Consider the following 21,331-nt stretch of genomic DNA (forward strand, 5'->3'; position numbering starts at 1 on the left):
ACATACATACATACACACACACACACACACACACACACACACACACACACACACACACACACACACACACACACACACACACACACACACACACACACACACACACACACACACACACACACACCTGAGCAGGGCTGGTTTTAGAATAATCATGGTTGAAAATGGAGGATATTACCAGATTTATCCTAAAAAGGTCACATCACAGCACTGTTCAGGTTAAAAAGTGTAATCAGAAAATTGATTCATTTTTTTCTCCTCATTTATCCCAACCAGCAACAGCTTTTTTGGGGTCTCCACATAGTCAATGATGGCTAACGGAGCCCCATGTATCCATTTATGCAGTCTGAGGAGTGGCATCCACCAGATAATCTGTGTCCTGACATTATTGGGTGTGTGCACAGATGAAAATATGTGATATTTTTACACACACACACACACACACACACACACACACACACACACACACACACACACACACACCCATAGCAGTACTAATTGTGTACTTATTTCAGCAAATAACTGGTACTGCTACACCAGATCAGTGACTGCTTTTAGCAGTCATCAAAATGTAGCAAGGGTAAGTCACATTTATTAGCCTCTGAGGAGGAATGCATACCTGTCACTGTCCCTGATTTCACACACCTTCCCTGATTTTCTCATACTTCTGCTTTGTCCTTCATAAAAAAGTTTGATTTGCTGGTAAATCACTCAATATTACAAACAGTCAATAAATTCAGACATTGGCAATTATACGTAGTGTCGAAAAATATATATTGATGAAAAAGGTGTTATTCTGTTAACTTTTTTTTAAGTGAATTAGGGTAATAATTAAAATGAGTCAAGCTCCACTAGAGTAACCTGTACGCACAACCTCAACCTGGTCTGTGATATCAATAGAACTTGTTGGTGGGACAGATTTGTGTCCCAGAGACTCGCCCATCTGTGGAATAGACTCCCTCTCCACGTCAAGCAGAGTACCTCATTATCCCTTTTTTAAGTGCAAACTGGATGGGAAACAGAAAATATTCCCATGGGATTCCACCTGTGTCCCTGCAGGACAGGGGGTTTGGTTGCTGACTTGTCCAAACATGGGCTAAACTATTGGCTAGGCTTATAAGGGCCTCAGGGCCAATAGCCTAGTAACTTCCTATGATGCTAAGCGTCCCTGATTTTGAGCCTTTATTTTGCTATTATTTTTGGCATTGCACTGAGTTCTAGAGCAAAGAGGTTAAGAGTTATAGCATCTGGTGTTCTGCCAGCAATTATAAACCCCCCTGAAAGAGAGAACCATCCCTGATGATCAGAAGCATCAGCTCTTTTTAAAATCCAAAGTTTGCACCGCGATAAGTCGCTCTGGGCTGCTGATTACTCATGTTCATTATCAGCTTTATCCTAACAGGGTCATATCACACCCCTGTGCAGGTTAAAGAGCATAGGAAATTAAAATATTTTTTCGTCCTCAAGTTTCCCTAACCAGCAGCAGCTTTTATGGGGCCCGCACACAGTCATGAATAATTAAGGGGGCCCCTTGCAGTCACGGGTATTGCAGAGACCTAAAGCTGGCTATGTAGTTGTTTTAGTGGAGAAAATGTCTAACAGCAGCGTATAGCTAAGCCAGGGGCACTTTATCAGTGGTAAAATATTTAATGGAATTGTGATGTCTGTTACTTGATAAAACACTGTTACTATAATCAGAATATATTTGAATTTTAAAGGAGATATAAATAAGTTATTACCCACCTGGTTTATTAAGTATACAAGATTGTTGTACTAGCTTTTGTTGGTTTGATAGACATGTTACAAAATATTGGGTTAAGATAACATGTCATGGCTGGGGCCCCCCAGAAACAGGACCCCAGCGACCGCTGGGTTCACTGGTGCCTAAAGCCAGCCATGTGTGTGGTGCTAATAGTGCTGCAGTTCGCAAGATTTTGCTTCATGACAGTGATTTAACATTGAGCAAAGCTATAGAGATTTGTCCAAATCCATGAGCTCACAGAAAGGCACGCAAGTATGCTTGGAAATAAGAGCTTGGTTTCAGCAGCCTCTAGAGCAAACGTAGACAGCATGCAACACATGGCAGGCAGAAACGGGCCTAAGCACATGGCAGCAGCAACCCCCTGTGGGATCCCCTGGGAGACCTCATAGCTTTCCAGAAAGTTCCAAGACTAGCTCAGTAAAAAGGGCATGCTCAGTACAGTATAAGAGTGAGTCAGCAAAACCCAAGTCAAGTCTTATTGTTAACTGTCATAATTGTGGTGCCAACCATGAGTCTAAAAGAAAGAAGTGCTTAGCGTTTGGTCAGCAATACCACAAGTGTAAAAAATGGAACCATTTCCAAAAGTTTTGTAAGTCAAGCAAGCCTCATTCACTTGTTAAAAACGGTTACTCAAAAAAAAAACAAGTTGATCATGTAGAGAGCTGCAACCCTATTTTCTATGTAGATGGTATATCAGTGGTCTGTGAAAAGGTTAATGCAGTAAAATTATTGGCAAAAAATGAAGTTATTTTGTACTGTCCTGATCAATGGTAAGCCCACGGAGCTCAAAACAGACACTGGTTCAAAGTGTAATGTAATGTCAGCAGAAACATTTGCTGGAGTGAGGACTGGTGAGCAACTTAATTTGGTCAATTGTATGAAGCTTTTTGCTTATGGAGGTGAAGAAATTCAAACTGAAGGCTCAGTAGTGCTTATTCGACTGGCAACAGTTACAACTTGCAGTTTTATGTAGTCAGAAGACCTGTGCAGCCATTATTAGGTCTCAGAGACAGTTTGAGAATGAAACTGCTTTCTTTTACCAAGGAAGTTCATCATATAAGCACATGTCCCAGCTTTACTCACACTATTTTCTCAGAGTATGCTGATATTTCGACTACAAGTTAGGCAAACGTCCAGTTGTGTACTCCATGAAAGTAGACCCAGAGGTCAGTCCAGTGGTCAGACCAGCAAGGAGAGTTCCAATAGCTATGCAGGACAAAGTCAATGTCCAGTTAGACAAAATGGTGCAGCAAGGTGTGATTTGTCCAGTCACAGAACCAGCTGAATGGGTGTCTTCTTTGGTAGCTGCTCATAAGAAAAATTCAGATGAAATCTGAATATGCGTTGACCCAAGAGATTTGAACAAGGCATTAAAAAGACCTCATTATCCTATGCGTACAGTCGAGGAGATTACCACCCTCATGCCAAATGCCACTGTTTTTTTCTGTCTTAGATGCAAAGAGTTCATTTTGGCAAGTGATGCTTGATCACAAATCTTCACTAATGACTACATTCAGTACCACATTTGGTAGATACAGATTCCTCAGGATGTCTTTTGGAATAAATTCTGCCAGTGAAGTCTTTCAGCGTGCAATGGAGCACATTTTTTCAGGCTACCCATGTGCAATAATAGTTGATGATTTACTGGTTGGAGGCAATGGTGAAGCAGAACATGACAGAAACCTCAGGAAAGTTCTGGACAGAGTACGTGAAGTGAACTTAAAGCTCAATCCTCTGAAGTGCAAATTCAGACTACCAGACTTTACTCATGTAGGTCATTTATACAGGCTTACGACCAGACCTTTCCAAGCAAGCAGCCATTCTTGAGATACCAGCTTCAGACAATGTACAAGCCGTACAGCATTTTCTTGGTATGGTTAGCTATTTGGGCAAATTTATCCCTGACTTTAGTGAGTTAATAGTGCCTTTAAGAGAGCTGACATGCAAAAATGTTGCCTGGTCATGGTTAGAACAACACCAGAGAACATATGATAACCTCAAACAGCAAATTGCTAACCCGCCTACATTAAGATACTATGATGTTTACAAACCAGTAGTTCTTTCCTGTGATGCTTCAAAGTTCAGCCTTGGTGCAGTTATTCTTCAAGAGGGCAGACCTGTTGCCTACACATCTAGAACTCTTACCCAAACTAAGATGCAGTATGCTCAAATTGAGAAGGAACTTTTGGCAATTGTGTTCGCATGTGTGAAGTTCCATGATTATATTTATGGCCTCGCTGACCATCAACCTCTAGGCACTATTTTAAAGAAGCCTATGCATTCAGCTCCAGCAAGACTGCAAAGAATGATGTTCAAATTGCAAAAGTATAATTTCAAAATGATCTGTACAAAAGGTAAACTTCTTTATCTGGCTGATACCTTATCCAGATCGCCCAGAAATACCACAGAACAGCTTGATGCAGAGAATTTTGACTTTTATGTCATGGAAGTGCGTAATTTTTCTGCCATGAGACTTGATGAGCTAAGAGATCATACAAAGACTGATCCAGTTTTTGCAAAAGCTCAACTTGCTTACAGCATAAATACATTCATATTTTGCATCGTGGCCACCCAGGTTCTGATTCTACCAAAAGAAGGGCGAAAGGGCTAGTATTTTGACCTTCCCTAGCGAAAGACATTGACAAAGTGCTTTCTTCTTGTTCTGTATATAACAGTACTAAGCTACATTTGCAAAAGAGCCACTTCAGCTAAGCCAAATTCTTGAACTACCTTGGTCAACAGTAGCAACTGACATATTTGAGTGGAACAGTCAACATTATTTAGTGTTGGTAGACTCTTATTCAAACAGGTTTGAAATCAATTTGCTACCTAACCTTATGTCCAGTGCTGTTATTACTAAGATGAAATGTCATTTCTCAGTCCATGGTAGTCCACACAAAGTTATTTCTGTCAACGTTTCTCAGTTTACCAGTCAATTGTTTCAGAGATTTGCAAAAGAATGGGACTTTATCCATGTTACTAGTAATCCAGAATACCCACAGTCAAATGGCCTTGCTGAACGTGCAGTGCAGAGTGCAAAGCAATTACTAGAGAGGTCAAAGCGTGACAATACTGATATCTTGAATTTGATTAATTTCAGAAATATTCCCCATGACAATCTATTTGACTCGCCTGCTCAGCGACTTGTATCTAGGCAAACCAGAACAACCTTGCCTATCAGTCCTAGTTTGTTGGTGGCTAATGCTAAAAACAACAGAGCAATCAAAGACCAACTTTTTAAGAAGTGTTCTTCTCAGAAGTCCAGCTATGATAAAACAAGCAGACTTCTTTGTCCGTTAAAAGAAGGAGAGAAAGTGCGGATGTAAGTGGCGAAAGGCTTTGATTTAATTGGTCAAGTGAGAGGTATTTGTGCCATGCCGAGATCCTACTTAGTGAAATCTGAGGGTGTAGAATACAGGAGAGACTGCAGACATCTTTCTGTATCAGAAATTATATTGCAGCATCGTACCTGTTATACAGACTATAGATCTCAGAGCAACCCTGACAATGTTCATACCGAAGAACGTCTGTATCTATTCCCGTTCTTGATGATGTCCCAGATGTCCCCAAAGTTAAACATTCCTTGAAGACCGTCCCCATTGCCAGACCAGTTCTGACTTTTATGTTACACAATCAAGTCATATTTCCAGACCTAGTGTAAACTACACAGCAACCTGGACATGACTGTTTTATATGTGTCTAATTTTGTATGATTTCATGTCAGATAATTAGTTCTGTAGATTGCATGTCATTGTATATGGATCACTCCTCAAAGAGGGAGGATGTAGAACAGAGCGTGTGTATGTACCTTTAAGAAGCATTTCCAGATGTAAGCACGCATTGCGCTCAAATAGTGAGCACGTGCAGGCAGCAGTGCCATTTTGAGAGAACAGCCAGAGTGTTAACATGTATGAGTGTGTTTATAAGTTAAATTACAAAGCCTCATTTCTGATGTGTTTGTTTGTAATAAAGCTGCTTGAACTGAACCCACGAATGTTCGTCTGTTTTATCCTGACCAGACGAGCTAAAGTTAGTTAATACATTTTAAAGGTGTTTATGTAAATGTGAAAATTACTGCTCATCCAGTAATATATTTCAGTGGTAGTCACCATTTCCAGTGTATTTATTTTAAGCACTGTAGGACCTGATTTGTGAAAAGTTCTTACAACAGTGGCTTTAAAACGGAGTTGCCATGAATGCTGATTGTTAAAAAATGTAGTTGAAACATGGCACATTTCCTGAGTTTTACTGTGACTTTATTTTTTTTTTTTTTAGTCAGGGATATAATTTTTCCTTAACTTTATACTTTTCAGTATTATAGTACCTCTGTGCTGGCTGTTGCTCTCTCGAGGCAACCATGATAATTCTTTCTTTTTCTTCAGTGGACTCTGTGCTTTCAAAACTGGAAGCAAGGCTACAAAGGTGTGCTTCATGGAATCCATTTCCCATCGACTACTGGACAGGTCAGTGCTATACTCTTCCCATATAAGCATTCTCTAAGAAACTATCCTGAGAAAAGAGAAGGAAGCACAGGGTAGGTGTTTCAGTCTGATGTTGTGTTGTAGTATAGAAGCTATGACTTGCTTCAAGAGACCTCTGGAGTATGCTCAGTTGATAAAATCATCTTTTCTAAATATGAACTGCTTAGTTTCAAAATCAAGCCATTTGCATTCATGACAGTGCGTGACTCTGGCATAAAGGCCGCTGTTAGCATTCTTTGTGAAGTTAAGGAGCATAGCCCCTGAAGGAACCCAGTTCTTTACGCTGACCACAGTATGTCACTGCAGGAAGTGCCTGCCACGGTCTGTATCAAAATTCAAATTTAGGCTTAAGTATTCCCAGGATTTAAAAGACCTATTGATGTCATCCGATCCTGCTGCAGGACCATTAGAAAATGTTTTTGTAATACCCTGACCCTTTGCATTATTTCCTTAACTCAAACAAGCATCAAGAAACTTCAGAGGTGCCACTTGTCTCTGTGGGTGAAGTTCAAAAAAGCATTTAAACTAGACATGAAAGCTATTCAAGAGGTACCTACTCACGAACAAGGCCAAGGTTTTTATTCCAGGCTATTTCTGGTACCAAGGAAAGGAACCGACTGGAGACCCATTTTGGACTTATCCATCCTAAACACATTCTTACTCATACCAAAATTCAAGATGCTCACATTACAGCAGCTTCTTCCCATGCTGGGCAAAGAGTTTTGGCTGGTAACATTGGACCTCAAGGAGGCATACCTGCATGTCCCAATCAGACAAAGTTGCAGAAGATACCTCAGATTTCTTGCAGGTTCAATCCACTATCAATTCTCTGCATTGCCCTTTGGCTTATCTACTGCCAGAGTATTCACAAAATGCCTGGCATCAGTAATTGCCTACTGCAGACTTCAAGGGATACAAATTTACCCTTATTTGGACGACTGCCTGATCCAAGCGGACAGCAAGCACATACTTCTGGATCATCTGGCTTATGCAACACGGTTACTGAACTCTCTGGGATACACAATCAACAAAGAGAAATCCAAACTAACACCATCTCAGAAAATAATTTTCCTGGGTGCCAACTTGGACACAAACACCCAGATGGCCTATCTTATGCCAGAAAAAACAGGGGCAACTAACTCAGTACTTCAAAATGCTAGCAAATTGTACCAGGCTTACTGCAAGGAAAATCCTGCAGGCTCTGGGCTTCATGGCATCTTGCATTCTTTTAATCCCATGTGCAAAGTTGCATATGAGGAAACTTCAATGGTACCTAAAAAACCTATGGTCTCAACACAGCCACAGTTTGGAAACAATAATACTAATAATTCCATGTTTGCAAAAGGAATTCCTATGGTGGGCCCAAGCATGTCAAACAAACACAGGTCTCCCATTCTGCAAGCCTCAAGCAAATCAAGTCATCACAACAGACGCCTCAGATTATGCCTGGGGGTGCACATGACAGACAGGTGCATTCAGGGCAAATGGTCCCAAAAAGAAAAGCACCTTCACATCAATCAAAAAGAAATGGTAGCAGTGATAAATGCAGTTACAGCTTTCAAAGACCTCCTGCATCCAGGACAATTATTGATAAGAACAGACAACACCACAGTAATGTGGTACATAAACAAACAAGGAGGAACACATTCATACCCCCTGTGCAGACTAGCCATGACACTTTGGAACTTTGCTCTGGAATGGCAAATCGAACTTCAAGCACAGTACTTGCCTGGTTTGGAAAACACGCTGGCAGACCATCTAAGCAGAAATATGACAGATCCACACGAATGGAAGTTGCATCCTCAAGTGTTTACAAAAATAATCCAAGCGTGGGGGAGGCCAGACATAGATCTCATTTTCCACCCACTGGAATCATCAATTGGAAAAGTTTTGTTCAAGGACCTTTCATCCAAAGGCCTGGAGAGTGGACGCCCTTTCATTCAGTTGGACAGCATGGACAGTTTACGCTTTCCCACCTCTGCCTCTTCTGCCCAAGGTGCTCTTGAAAGCAAGAACAGACAGACCGAAGATGATATTGATTGCTCCAGACTGGCCGAGGCAACACTGGTATCCACTCCTGAGGAGCCTAACACATACTCCTCCCTGGCCCCTACCTCTAATGCCGCTTCTGTTGACTCAGCACAGCTACAAAACTCTTCACAGCCAGCTGAAAACACTCAATCTAGCTGCATGGAAAATCCCTTAATACCTCATCAGACACTACTCCCCAAAGAGGTGCAGGACATCATTTTGGAGGCCAGAAGGCCATCTACTAGAAAGGCTTACTCCCCAAAATGGAAACGGTTTTGCTCTTGGAATGAGAAAAAAGACCAGGACCCTAGAAAACTGAATTTGCCTCAGGTACTACAGTATCTAGCTGAGTTGCTGAACAGTGGACTTTCATTTTCCTCCATAAAAATCCACGCCTCAGCCATTTCTGCAGAATTCAACACGGATCCACCCTTATTCTCTCACCCACTCTTAAGACAGTTCCTCAGAGGGGCAAAAAATATAAGACCACCAAGGAAGCAACCTGTGCCAGCCTGGGATCTTAATTACATTTTAGAAAAATTAACATTGCCTCCTTTTGAACCAGCTGCCTCAACAGATTTGCAATATTTGTCCTGGAAAACAGCTTTCCTTCTGGCCATTACTTCAGCTCGTAGGGTTTCGGAACTACAAGCCCTCATGGCTGTGCAGCCCTTTCTCATCTTCCATCAGGACAGGGTTTCCCTTTGAACCAATCCATCATTTATGCCTAAAGTAGTATCCAGGGTAGCTTTAAATCAAGCCATACACTTACCTACCTTTTACCCTAATCCTCAAAACAAAGAGGAAAGGCTGCTATACTCCTTAGACATCCATAGACAGCTACGTTACTATTTGGACAGAACAAAGCCTTTCAGAAAATCAGAACAACTTTTTGTGTCCTATGCTGTAGGAGCTCAAGGAAAGCCAGTTACCAAACAGACAATTTCAAAATGGATAGGCCACTGCATGCGATTTTGTTACTCCTATCATGGAAGATCTGTCCCTACAGGCATCAGATCCCACTCCACCAGGGCCACAGCTACCTCTACAGCCTTCCTCAGAGGAGTTCCTACCAAAGATATTTTGGAGGCAGCCATTTGGAGTTCTGTGCATACCTTCACAAAACACTACCATCTGCCTTTATATTCCAAAACTAGAGCAGGCTTTGCCACTGCTGTGTTGCAGGGCATTCTGGCTCATCCCATCTCCACCTAGTGCCTACCACCCTGTGCGTAGCTTTGGGATTCTACCCATCTGTGATTACTGCAGCTGTATGCACGATGAACATAGTACAGTTTTGTACCTACCATAAATGTAGATGTTTGAGTGCTAATACAGCTGCAGTACAGGTTTCTCTCCCTCCTTCCCCTCTTGGTAAAGGACTAGTGGCTAACACCTCCTCTTGCAACCTAATTTGGGGTTATCCTTCTATGATGTATTTGCTTGCAACTACTGTTTTTTTGATTACATTGCATTGCTTGAATATATATATATGTGTATATATATATATCTATATATATCTATATCTATCTATATATATATATATATATATATATATATATATATATATATAATTTATGTATTGCCTTCCTTCTAGGGGCACCTGACATCTGGGGCAAGAAAGACTGAAGAATATGGCGTCGGCTGTGTCTTATATACCCCTGTCGTACTGACGTCAGGGAAGAGAGCGACGACAACCGACGCCGGACCAAGACTTTGGAATTCGGCCGACCGAGGACTCGCCTGACGGTAGAGAACCCATCTGTGATTACTGCAGCTGTATTAGCACTCGAACATCTACATTTATGGTAGGTACAAAACTGTACTTTTTCGACTACAAGTTAGGCAAACTTCCAGTTGTGTACTCCATGAAAGTAGACCCAGAGGTCAGTCCAGTGGTCAGACCAGCAAGGAGAGTTCCAATAGCTATTCAGGACAAAGTCAAGGTCCAGTTAGACAAAATGGTGCAGCAAGGTGTGATTTGTCCAGTCACAGAACCAGCTGAATGGGTGTCTTCTTTGGTAGCTGCTCATAAGAAAAATTCAGATGAAATCTGAATATGCGTTGACCCAAGAGATTTGAACAAGGCATTATAAAGACCTCATTATCCTATGCGTACAGTCGAGGAGATTGCCACCCTCATGCCAAATGCCACTGTTTTTTTCTGTCTTAGATGCAAAGAGTTCATTTTGGCAAGTAATGCTTGATCACAAATCTTCACTAATGACTACATTCAGTACCACATTTGGTAGATACAGATTCCTCAGGATGTCTTTTGGAATAAATTCTGCCAGTGAAGTCTTTCAGCGTGCAATGGAGCACATTTTTTCAGGCAACCCATGTGCAATAATAGTTGATGATTTACTGGTTGGAGGCAATGGTGAAGCAGAACATGACAGAAACCTCAGGAAAGTTCTGGACAGAGTACGTGAAGTGAACTTAAAGCTCAATCCTCTGAAGTGCAAATTCAGACTACCAGACTTTACTCATGTAGGTCATTTATTTACCAGTACAGGCTTACGACCAGACCCTTCCAAGCAAGCAGCCATTCTTGAGATACCAGCTCCAGACAATGTACAAGCCGTACAGCATTTTCTTGGTATGGTTAGCTATTTGGGCAAATTTATCCCTGACTTTAGTGAGTTAACTGTGCCTTTAAGAGAGCTGGCATGCAAAAATGTTGCCTGGTCATGGTTAGAACAACACCAGAGAACATATGATAACCTCAAACAGCAAATTGCTAACCCGCCTACATTAAGATACTATGATGTTTACAAACCAGTAGTTCTTTCCTGTGATGCTTCAAAGTTCAGTCTTGGTGCAGTTATTCTTCAAGAGGGCAGACCTGTTGCCTACGCATCTAGAACTCTTACCCAAACTAAGATGCAGTATGCTCAAATTGAGAAGGAACTTTTGGCAATTGTGTTTGCATGTGTGAAGTTCCATGATTATATTTATGGCCTCACTGACCATCAACCTCTAGGCACTATTTTAAAGAAGCCTATGCATTCAGCTCCAGCAAGACTACAAAGAATGATACTCAGATTGCAAAAGTATAATTTCAAAATGATCTGTACAAAAGGTAAACTTCTTTATCTGGCTGATACCTTATCCAGATCGCCCAGAAATACCACAGAACAGCTTGATGCAGAGAATTTTGACTTTTATGTCATGGAAGTGCGTAATATTTCTGCCATGAGACTTGATGAGCTAAGAGATCATACAAAGACTGATCCAGTTTTTGCAAAAGCTCAACTTGCTTACAGCATAAATACATTCATATTTTGCATCGTGGCCACCCAGGTTCTGATTCTACCAAAAGAAGGGCGAAAGGGCTAGTATTTTGACTTTCCCTAGCGAAAGACACTGACAAAGTGCTTTCTTCTTGTTCTGTATGAAACAGTACTAAGCTACATTTGCAAAAGAGCCACTTCAGCTAAGCCAAATTCTTGAACTACCTTGGTCAACAGTAGCAACTGACATTTTTGAGTGGAACAATCAACATTATTTAGTGTTGGTAGACTCTTATTCAAACTGGTTTGAAATCAATTTGCTACCTAACCTTATGTCCAGTGCTGTTATTACTAAGATGAAATGTCATTTTTTCAGTCCATGGTAGTCCACACAAAGTTATTTCTGTCAACGTTTCTCAGTTTACCAGTCAATTGTTTCAGAGATTTGCAAAAGAGTGGGACTTTATCCATGTTACTAGTAATCCAGAATACCCACAGTCAAATGGCCTTGCTAAACGTGCATTGCAGAGTGCAAAGCAATTACTAGAGAGGTCAAACCGTGACAATACTGATGTCTTGAATTTGATTAATTTCAGAAATATTCCCCATGACAATCTATTTGACTCACCTGCTCAGCGACTTGTATCTAGGCAAACCAGAACAACCTTGCCTATCAGTCCTAGTTTGTTGGTGGCTAATGTTAAAAACAACAGAGCAATCAAAGGCCAACTTTTTAAGAAGTGTTCTTCTCAGACGTCCAGCTATGATAAAACAAGCAGACTTCTTTGTCCATTAAAAGAAGGAGAGAGAGTGCGGATGTAAGTGGAGAAAGGCTTTGATCTAATTGGTCAAGTGAGAGGTATTTGTGCCATGCCGAGATCCTACTTAGTGGAATCTGAGGGTATAGAATACAGGAGAGACTGCAGACATCTTTCTGTATCAGAAATTATATTGCAGCATTGTACCTGTTATACAGACTATAGATCTCAGAGCAACCCTGACAATGTTCATACCGAAGAACGTTTGTATCTATTCCCGTTCTTGATGATGTCCCAGATGTCCCCAAAGTTAAACATTCCTTGAAGACCGTCCCCATTGCCAGACCAGTTCTGACTTTTATGTTACACAATCAAGTCATATTTCCAGACCTAGTGTAAACTACACAGCAACCTGGACATGACTGTTTTATATGTGTCTAATTTTGTATGATTTCATGTCAAATAATTAGTTCTGTAGATTGCATGTCATTGTATATGGATCACTCCTCAAAGAGGGAGGATGTAGAACATAGCGTGTGTATGTACCTTTAAGAAGCATTTCCAGATGTAAGCACGTGCATATAAATAGTGAGCACGTGCAGGCAGCAGTGCCATTTTGAGAGAACAGCCAGAGTGTTAACATGTATGAGTCTGTTTATAAGTTAAATTACAAAGCCTCGTTTCTGATGTGTTTGTGTGTAATAAAGCTGCTTGAACTGAACCCACGAATGTTCGTCTGTTTTATCCTGACCAGATGAGCTAAAGTTAGTTAATACATTTTAAAGGTATTTATGTAAATGTGAAAATTACTGCTCATCCAGTAATATATTTCAGTGGTAGTCACCATTTCCAGTGTATTTATTTTAAGCACTGTAGGACCTGATTTGTGAAAAGTTCTTACAACAGTGGCTTTAAAACGGAGTTGCCATGAATGCTGATTGTTAAAAAATGTAGTTGAAACATGGCACATTTCCTGAGTTTTACTGTGACTTTATTTTTTTTTTTTTAGTCAGGGATATAATTTTTCCTTAACTTTATACTTTTCAGTATTATAGTACCTCTGTGCTGGCTGTTGCTCGAGGCAACCATGATAATTCTTTCTTTTCTTCAGTGGACTCTGTGCTTTCAAAACTGAAGCAAGGCTACAGGTGTGCTTCATGGAATCCATTTCCCATCGACTACTGGACAGGTCAGTGCTATACTCTTCCCATATAAGCATTCTCTAAGAAACTATCCTGAGAAAAGAGAAGGAAGCACAGGGTAGGTGTTTCAGTCTGATGTTGTGTTGTAGTATAGAAGCTATGACTTGCTTCAAGAGACCTCTGGAGTACGCTCAGTTGATAAGACCATCTATTCTAAAGATGAACTGCTTAGTTTAAAAATCAAGCCATTTGTATTCATGACAGCCGTATTCTGCATAGCTGTTAGCATTCTTTGTGAAGTTAAGGAGCATATAGCCCCTGTGGAACCCAGTTCATTTACGCTGACCACACAGTATGTCACTGCAGGGAAGTGCCTGCAGTCTGTATCAAAATTCAAATCTAGGCTTAAGCCTTCCAGGATTTAAAAGACCTATTGATGTCATCCGATCCTGATGCAGGACCATTAGAAAATGTTTTTGTAATACCCTGACCCTTTGCATTATTTCCTTAACTCAAACAAGCATCAAACTTCAGAGGTGCCACTTGTCTCTGTTGTGAGTCAGACAGTGCTGTCCCTGCTGCCCACCGGCTTACAGACATGTAATTGAAGGACAAAGGAAAGAGCATTACTTGAATGAATATTAGGAAGGTCACTGGTTGAAGAATGTCTAACATGAAGCAGATGTATACAAAATGTATCAAGACTCTAGGCCTATGTGCACAAAGCTTGGCTCCTTAAATTTAGCTGCAAGTTAGAACTTTTTGCTTGCTGAAACATTGATATGTCCTTAAGGGGTCATATGCATATATCCCATGGACTTTTACTATAGAAGGTTTAAGATGTTACACAGTGAAGACTAGCTCAGCTTGGGCTGTCTTGCAGATTTGTCCTTCTCCATTTTGAGTGAGATGTCAGTCACAGAGCTATCAAAACTAGGTTACCCGATTAGCATAAAGCCTCATGAGCAGGTTTTCAAATGGCTTGATGGTTGGGAATAAATTCCAGGTGCATAAGGTAGCTGAGATTGTCTCTCACCCTGTGCTGACCCAGGACTCACCTGTAGTAGTAATAGCTTCAAGATCCATTTCACTCCCCTGCAGCAATAAACTTGGTTTTGGTCTCATGGGATCATTTACCCAACTTGTACTTCCTTCAGATATGGGACTTCCTGTGCACCTTGCAAACATTTGATGTGATGTTGTCCTATGTTGCCTTCATTCTTAACTCCTTGGGTTCGGAACCGATCCTTGGTTTTGACTCGGCCTTATACAAAAACTTGAGGTCTTCTACTAGCTCGTGGCTGAAACCCTATCCCATCACGCTGTAGAAAAGCTCCTCAGATCTCATTTGCCACTAAACAAGGTCGGATGCTTCCATACTGGCTCTGGCTAATTGGAAATTTCTTTATTCATATTTTAAATAACTGTCTTTACCTTTTCTCATAGATATATAGCTAGTGTTGTTAAAGTAGTTTTTAGAGTGTTCACTTCTGCTGTTTTTGCTGTTGCCGTCATTTTTATTCTCAAGGCCTTTTTTCCCTTACCCTGTCCTGGCTTAAATTTAATTCCCTTAAGCCCAATTTTATTTAGGGCTTCCTTTCTCTTACTATAGACTCATTTAAGTTAGAGAGACATGTTTTTCTCCTTTATAGTTGATATTATATTGTGTTTCCTACATAAAAAAATTATATATATATATATATATATATATATATATATATATACACACACACACACACACACACACACACACACACACATATATACATATGAATATTTTTCTGGCAGTTTAGTTTTTCTGTTGCCGTTTTCTCTAAATTAGATACACAAAAGAAGGAAAAACACACCAAGACCAAGGATTAAGTTAGCGCTTTCATTTACTATCTCAGCAAACTTCTTCAGACAAACTGACAATACAATAAATCACCATTTAAATAAATAATCAAATTATGACATCATGGAACAAATCACTGAGTCAAATCCACATTTAAAGAACCCATAAATCCAGCATCTTAAAAACCTTCATTCAAAATGCTTAGCATACACATAAAAATGCATGAATTTAGATACAAAAATATGTATATGCATATAATAATTAACTATAAAAAACACATAAAAGAATATACTATAATTTAAAAACAATATATTAAATTATTATCTCATTAAAGCCCTCAGTTTCAAAATAATTTTGAAAGAAATAGTATCATTTAAACCTGGGGCTGTGACTGCATTCAATTTTATTTGCCAGATTAATTCTTTTTCATCCAGCTTTAAATCAGTTGAACCTCCCCTTTCATTATCAGGAACTTTTTCCAATACTAAAAAATTAAATTCATGTAAGGGGTAAGAGTTAATGTGCCTAGCCAGAGAATTATTCAAATTCAATTTTTGTATTGCATAAATATGCTCATAAATCCTATTTCTTAAGGGTCTTTCAGTACGACCGACATAGAAGGCTGGGCAACAACTACATAGTCCTAAATAAACAACACCTTTAGTGTTACAGTTATATTTACCCCTCACATAAACTAATGTATTTCCAACCAAAACTTGTTTGGTGACTTTGATGTATTTACACCATCTACATGTTCCACATTTAAACATACCACAATGAGGACCATATACCTTCAGTGGACCACTCTCAAGTATCATTTTTAAATTCCTACCTCTCCTATAAACAAATTTAGGTGGATAACTTACATTATTTTTAATCATATTGCCATCCACCAAAAAACACCAATTTTTATTAATAATTGATTTTAACCGGTATGCATCCAAGGAAATGTTTTGGTTGGAAAAAATCCTGCTAGGGTTAAATCTGCATTACCCATACACAAACATGAGCTGTTTTTATTTATTTATTTCAAATGTGCATTACCCCCCCCCCCAACACATGTACACACACTACTTTTATTTATTTAGTCCTATTTATTAACAGGGATGGTCCAACTAGGTGGTGGTCCTTTTCCAGCAGAGTCCCATGAAGAAAAGCCCCACATAAACATTACAAGTGGATAAATGGAAAACAAGTTATTACACAACCTATATGAAAGAGTAGCTAGAAGTAAATAAATAAAAATGAAATAGAACTGGATACATCGAAATATTAAAAATGGTAAATAACACCAACTACAAAACAGTATTTAAAAGAATAGATGCAGTTGACTAGGGCAGGAGCAAACAGAGATGCAGTTACATGATATGACATTTTTGGGGACATGATTTGTGAAATGATATGGAATAACTTCAAATAGTTGATGTTAAGATTCTGCCCTAGCTTATCTTACTTATTAGAAGGGGGCAGAGGGAGGAAGATAGTAGGATTAACAGAGAGATAGGGGCATCATAGAGAAGAAGGAGGGTTATGGACTGAGAGATACCAAGAGCTAGGGAGACAGAGAAAGAGCAGAACGGGGAAGGGTGGGAGGAAGAAAGGAGTTGAGCAGGGAGAGACAAAGAGGACTATAAAAAGGAAGGGGAAGGGGTGACAAGATAATGGAGGCTGTTGGAGTAGACAAGGAGAGGGTGAAGGAAAGCAGGATGAGTAGAAGGAAAAGTTAGAAAAAGCAAAAGGAATGAGAAATGCTATTATACAATGGCATTACTTTAAGAAAGTATCTTACCTTTTTAAAGTAAATTGTAAGAAGATAATTTCCATTTTACCTTCTCCCACTGATCTAACATTGCTTAAGACTGCTAATATGTCTAAATAAGTATGTGGTGACTCTTCTCAGTGCCTCTATTTTCCTGTAGTCTATGCCACTTTGAGGGAAAAAAGCTTAGAGATGCAGTTGCATGCATTCAGTGGTTTACACTAGGCCAGTCATACTCCATCTTTTAGTTGTGAGTGGGGTCAGAGTTTTCCTAGTTTACATATGTACCTACAGGTTTAGGAAATTTGGGAATGTGTGTAGAGGAGAATGGGAGATTTCATTTAAAGGTGTCACTAGTTCAGTTTACTTTCTTTGCTTAGTGTGATGGAGAAAGTAATGGCCATTTATTTCTCGACAGCTGCATTTGTTTATGACAAGCTTCAGTACTGTGAGCCAGCCTTCTTTCTGTGGGTAATGGTCATTTTATTACACAACACATTGATTATTGTGTCCAGTCAGTTTGCATTGTATAATTGTCTATGTTTGATACATTTTTATTGCCTTTCTATATCAAACCTTTGTTCCCATTCAGAATTTCTAATCTGTGACTCATTTTCCTAAATTTGGAAACTATATACTGACTCTCTGCATCCCCCCACTTATATATTCTTTTTTCTTGAATGTATTCTGGTTAAAAGTAGCTAATTATTGTAAAGATCAGTGATTCAGAAAGTCATTGTTTGAGAGAGAAATAGCCAAAAGTCAATACCATTCCCCTCTCTGGTGACTTTCAGCAGTCATGTGTCTCTAATGTGTGTAGAATGTTATCTTGTGCAATAATCATTAGAGGAAGCCTATCTGTTTATTTATTTATTTGCAGTTGTTTAACCAGGATAGTCCATTGGGCCAAAAGAACCCGTTTTCAATGGAGTCCTGGGGAGAAAAGCTCCACATAACGATTATACAGAGATTAAGTTCTACATACAGATTATACAAAGATAATGTTCCACACATAGTTTACATGAGGATTATAAAGAAAAACATTCTATAATTTCTGGTTAAACGTTAGAAGTAGTATATATGTGTTTTTTTTTTTTTTTTTAGTAAAAATTACTAGGTACAAATAAGGAGTTGTATGCTAGAAGCAAGCAGGAATTTGCTGGCTGGGAATTGAGAAAAAGGAAGGAGGAGAAGAGTTGGGAGTAGAGAGTAGGTTATGAGGGGTGTGAACAGGAGCATTCCCATGAGGATGTTAGATGGGAGTGTAGTGATTTTTTAAAGTATGAGAGGCTAGCAATTGTACGAATTGAGGGGGGGAGGGAGTTCCATAGGCGTGCTAGTAAGAAGGACAGGAGGTTGTGTCCTGGAGGGTGTAGGGGTCTATAAACTTCTATGAGGTTTTGATTGTTAGATCTTAGAAGTCTTTGAGTTTGATGCATTTTAAAGGTAGTAGAGAGAGGGACAGAGGGATGGCTGGAATATGAGTTTATGTGCATAGGTGAGCTGAGTGTAGGAGAGGTAGTTGGGAATCTCTAGCCAGTTGAGTTTGTGGAGAGGTACACAGTGATGGGTAGATGATTTGTTACTGGTGGCGAATCTAGCTATTTTGTTGTAACAAGAGGACAGTTTGGTTTTCAGAGAAGATTGTAGGTTAGTTAGAAGAGGGGCACCATAGAGAAGGGAGGGAAGGAGAAATGTGGTAGAGAGAGTAATTTTGGTAGTTGAGGTGAGGAACCGATTGTGATAGAGCATGCCTAGTTTTTGGTGGGGTTTTTTTTATATTTAGTAGTAGATGGGAGTTGAATTTGAGCTTGTCATCGATTTGGACCCCTAACAGTTTGGCTTCAGATACCAGCTCAAGAGATGTGTTATTTTGGCTGGTGATGGAGAATAAATTTCTATCAAGGTTATTAGTTTTGGAGGGGGTAAATATCATAAGTTTAGTTTTAGCAGCATTGAGAGCAAGATGGTTATCTTTCATCCATTGTTCTGTGGTGGAGAAGGCATCTTGAGTGAGTTTTAAAAGAGTTGGGATGGATGAGGCAGCACAGATGATTGTGGAATCATCTGCATATTGAATAATGTTTGCAAGGGGGATAGAGCGGAAAAAGTCATTAATGAAAATGTTGAAGAGGAGGGGACCCAAAATAGAACCTTGTGGGACACCTGTGGGGGTGTTGAGGAAGGATGAGGTGGCTTTTTTTCCATTTGACGGCTTGCTGCCTATTGGAGAGATAGCTAGAAAACCAACAGAGGGAAGAGGTAGAAAGGTTTAGGTTAGATAGTTTAGTAAGAAGTAGGTTATGAGAGAGAGTGTCGAAGGCTTTAGAGAGATTGAGGAGGATGGTAGATACAGTGAGGCCGGAATCTCTAGCTTTATTCACAGTTTCAAGGAAGGATAGGAGGGCAGTCATAGTACTATGATGGGGTCTGAATCCATGCTGTGTAGGAGTTAGTAGATTGTTGTCAAGGAGATGGGGAAGAAGTTGAAGATGGATACATTTCTCTAGGACTTTTGAAATGGGTGAAAGGATGGCGATGGGACGGAAGTTGGTAATATTAGTATTGGTTCCACCTTTATGCAGTGGAATGATGTAGGCATTTTTCCATATTTGAGGAACAATACTTTCTTGGATTGAGTGGTTAATTAGGATACTGATAGGGAGGGCAATGGCTTCAGCAGCTATGCTGAGGAAGTATGAGGGAATGTTATCAGGGGCATTGGTGCATGGTTTTAGTTTCTGCAGGAGTCTTTTTATGGTGGATGTAGGAATAGGTTTGATGAAGAATGGTGGGGGTGGGGAATGAGTGGGAGAAGTTGGGGGAGGAGAAGCATGAGGAGAAGTGGGAGCAAGTGGAGATGGAGAAGCCTGAGGAGAAGTGGGTGAAATTGAAGGGGGAGAAGCAAGAGGAGAAGTGGGAGATGTTTGAGGGGGAGAAGTCTGAGGGGAAGTGGAGGCAGGAGAATGACTGTTATTTAAAAAAGAGGAGGTAAGTTTAGAAATAGAGTCTATGAAGAAAGAATTGAATTGGGTAGCAAGATCAGTGTCATCTATATTTGGGCAGGGGATTGGGTTTTCTGTGTTCCCGGGTTTTAAGAGGGTAGTTATACCTCTCCAGAACTTTTGAGGGTTGGTTTTGAGGTTGCTTTGAAGTCGGGTGAAGTAGTTACGACGGTCTGCAGAGATAAGTTTTTTGACTGAATTACGAAGAGTTTTGTATTCGTTGAGGGAAGATGTAGATTTGTTCTTTTGATATTGTGTCCAGGCTTTGTCTCTAAGTCGCATGGTGGTTAGGGTGTTTATAGTTAACCAGGGGGTGGATTGCCTTTTTATTCTTTTGGTTTTTAATGGAGCATGAGTATCTAGAAGGTTTAGGAAGGTAGTATTAAAGTAAGTGATTGCATTTTCAAGGGGTAGAGTTTTTAAGGGGTACCAGTTAAGTGATTTTAGGGTGTCAGAGAAAGCTTCTTGGTTAAAATTTCTATGACATCGGGTAATAATATAATTATGAGTGACTTGTAAGGGACAAGGAAGACATCTAGTGAAGATAGGAAGGTGGTCGCTGAGGGAGTCAGGTATGGTACCACTATCTGGGTAGTAGTGAGGGTGGGAGACAAGAATCCAGTCTAGGATGTTGCCACTGGTAAAGTCTTTGTATGGTCTAGTTGAGGAGTTGATGAGTTGAGAGTAGTTGTATAGGTTGATGTTAAGGGGGTGAGAGGGGGATTGAATGGAGGACCAGTTAATATTGGTATCTCCCATGATTATAGTTTCATTATTGATGTTAGCTGAAAGCCAGGAGAGGATTTCTTTGAGTATTGGAATATTGTCTCCTGGGGGAATGTAAAGAGAGGCAATGTATATATATTTGTGTTTGTTTAGCTGGAGATGAGTCAGTATTATTTCTGCATTGTGGAACTGGGGAATGGCTTTATTGTAGGGTGTTATGCATAGGGAGGATGAGTAGAGTAGAGCTACTCCACCACCCTTTTTATGGGTTCTGTCTGATCTGATGATATAGTAGTTAGGTGGAACTATCTCTGAATCTTTTATATGTGGTTTTAGCCAGGTTTCAGAAATGGCTAGGATGTCTGGTTTGTTGTGAGATAGCCAGGCATGTAGATTTGGAATTTTGTTAGCTACGCTTTGTGCATTAAGAGATGCAAATAGGATGGATTTAGATATTGAGGAGGGGTAGTTTGGGCCTGGGTTTGGGTCTATATCACCGGATAATAGTATGGAAGTTAGGAGTTGTGTTAGGTAGTGGAGGTATTTGAATTGTTTTGGTTGAGAAATGTGGGTTGATAGATTAGTGAAGGATATAGGGTGGTA

General features: G+C 39.9%; 1 protein-coding gene across 1 annotated transcript in view; it reads left to right on the forward strand.

Annotated features, from left to right (window-relative positions):
* LOC122797233 (tubulin delta chain-like) overlaps nucleotides 1-21,331 on the forward strand; it is a 790,352-nt gene that overhangs the window by 714,539 nt on the left and 54,482 nt on the right. Inside the window, exon 9 of the mRNA XM_044066071.1 lies at nucleotides 13,310-13,451. Within this exon, the coding sequence (XP_043922006.1) occupies nucleotides 13,310-13,451 (142 nt within the window). The remainder of the gene's footprint in view (nucleotides 1-13,309; nucleotides 13,452-21,331) is intronic.

The sequence above is a fragment of the Protopterus annectens genome, chromosome 3.part0 (assembly GCF_019279795.1).
Source record: "Protopterus annectens isolate FY-2018-M chromosome 3.part0, PAN1.0, whole genome shotgun sequence".
Lineage (NCBI taxonomy): Eukaryota > Metazoa > Chordata > Ceratodontiformes > Protopteridae > Protopterus > Protopterus annectens.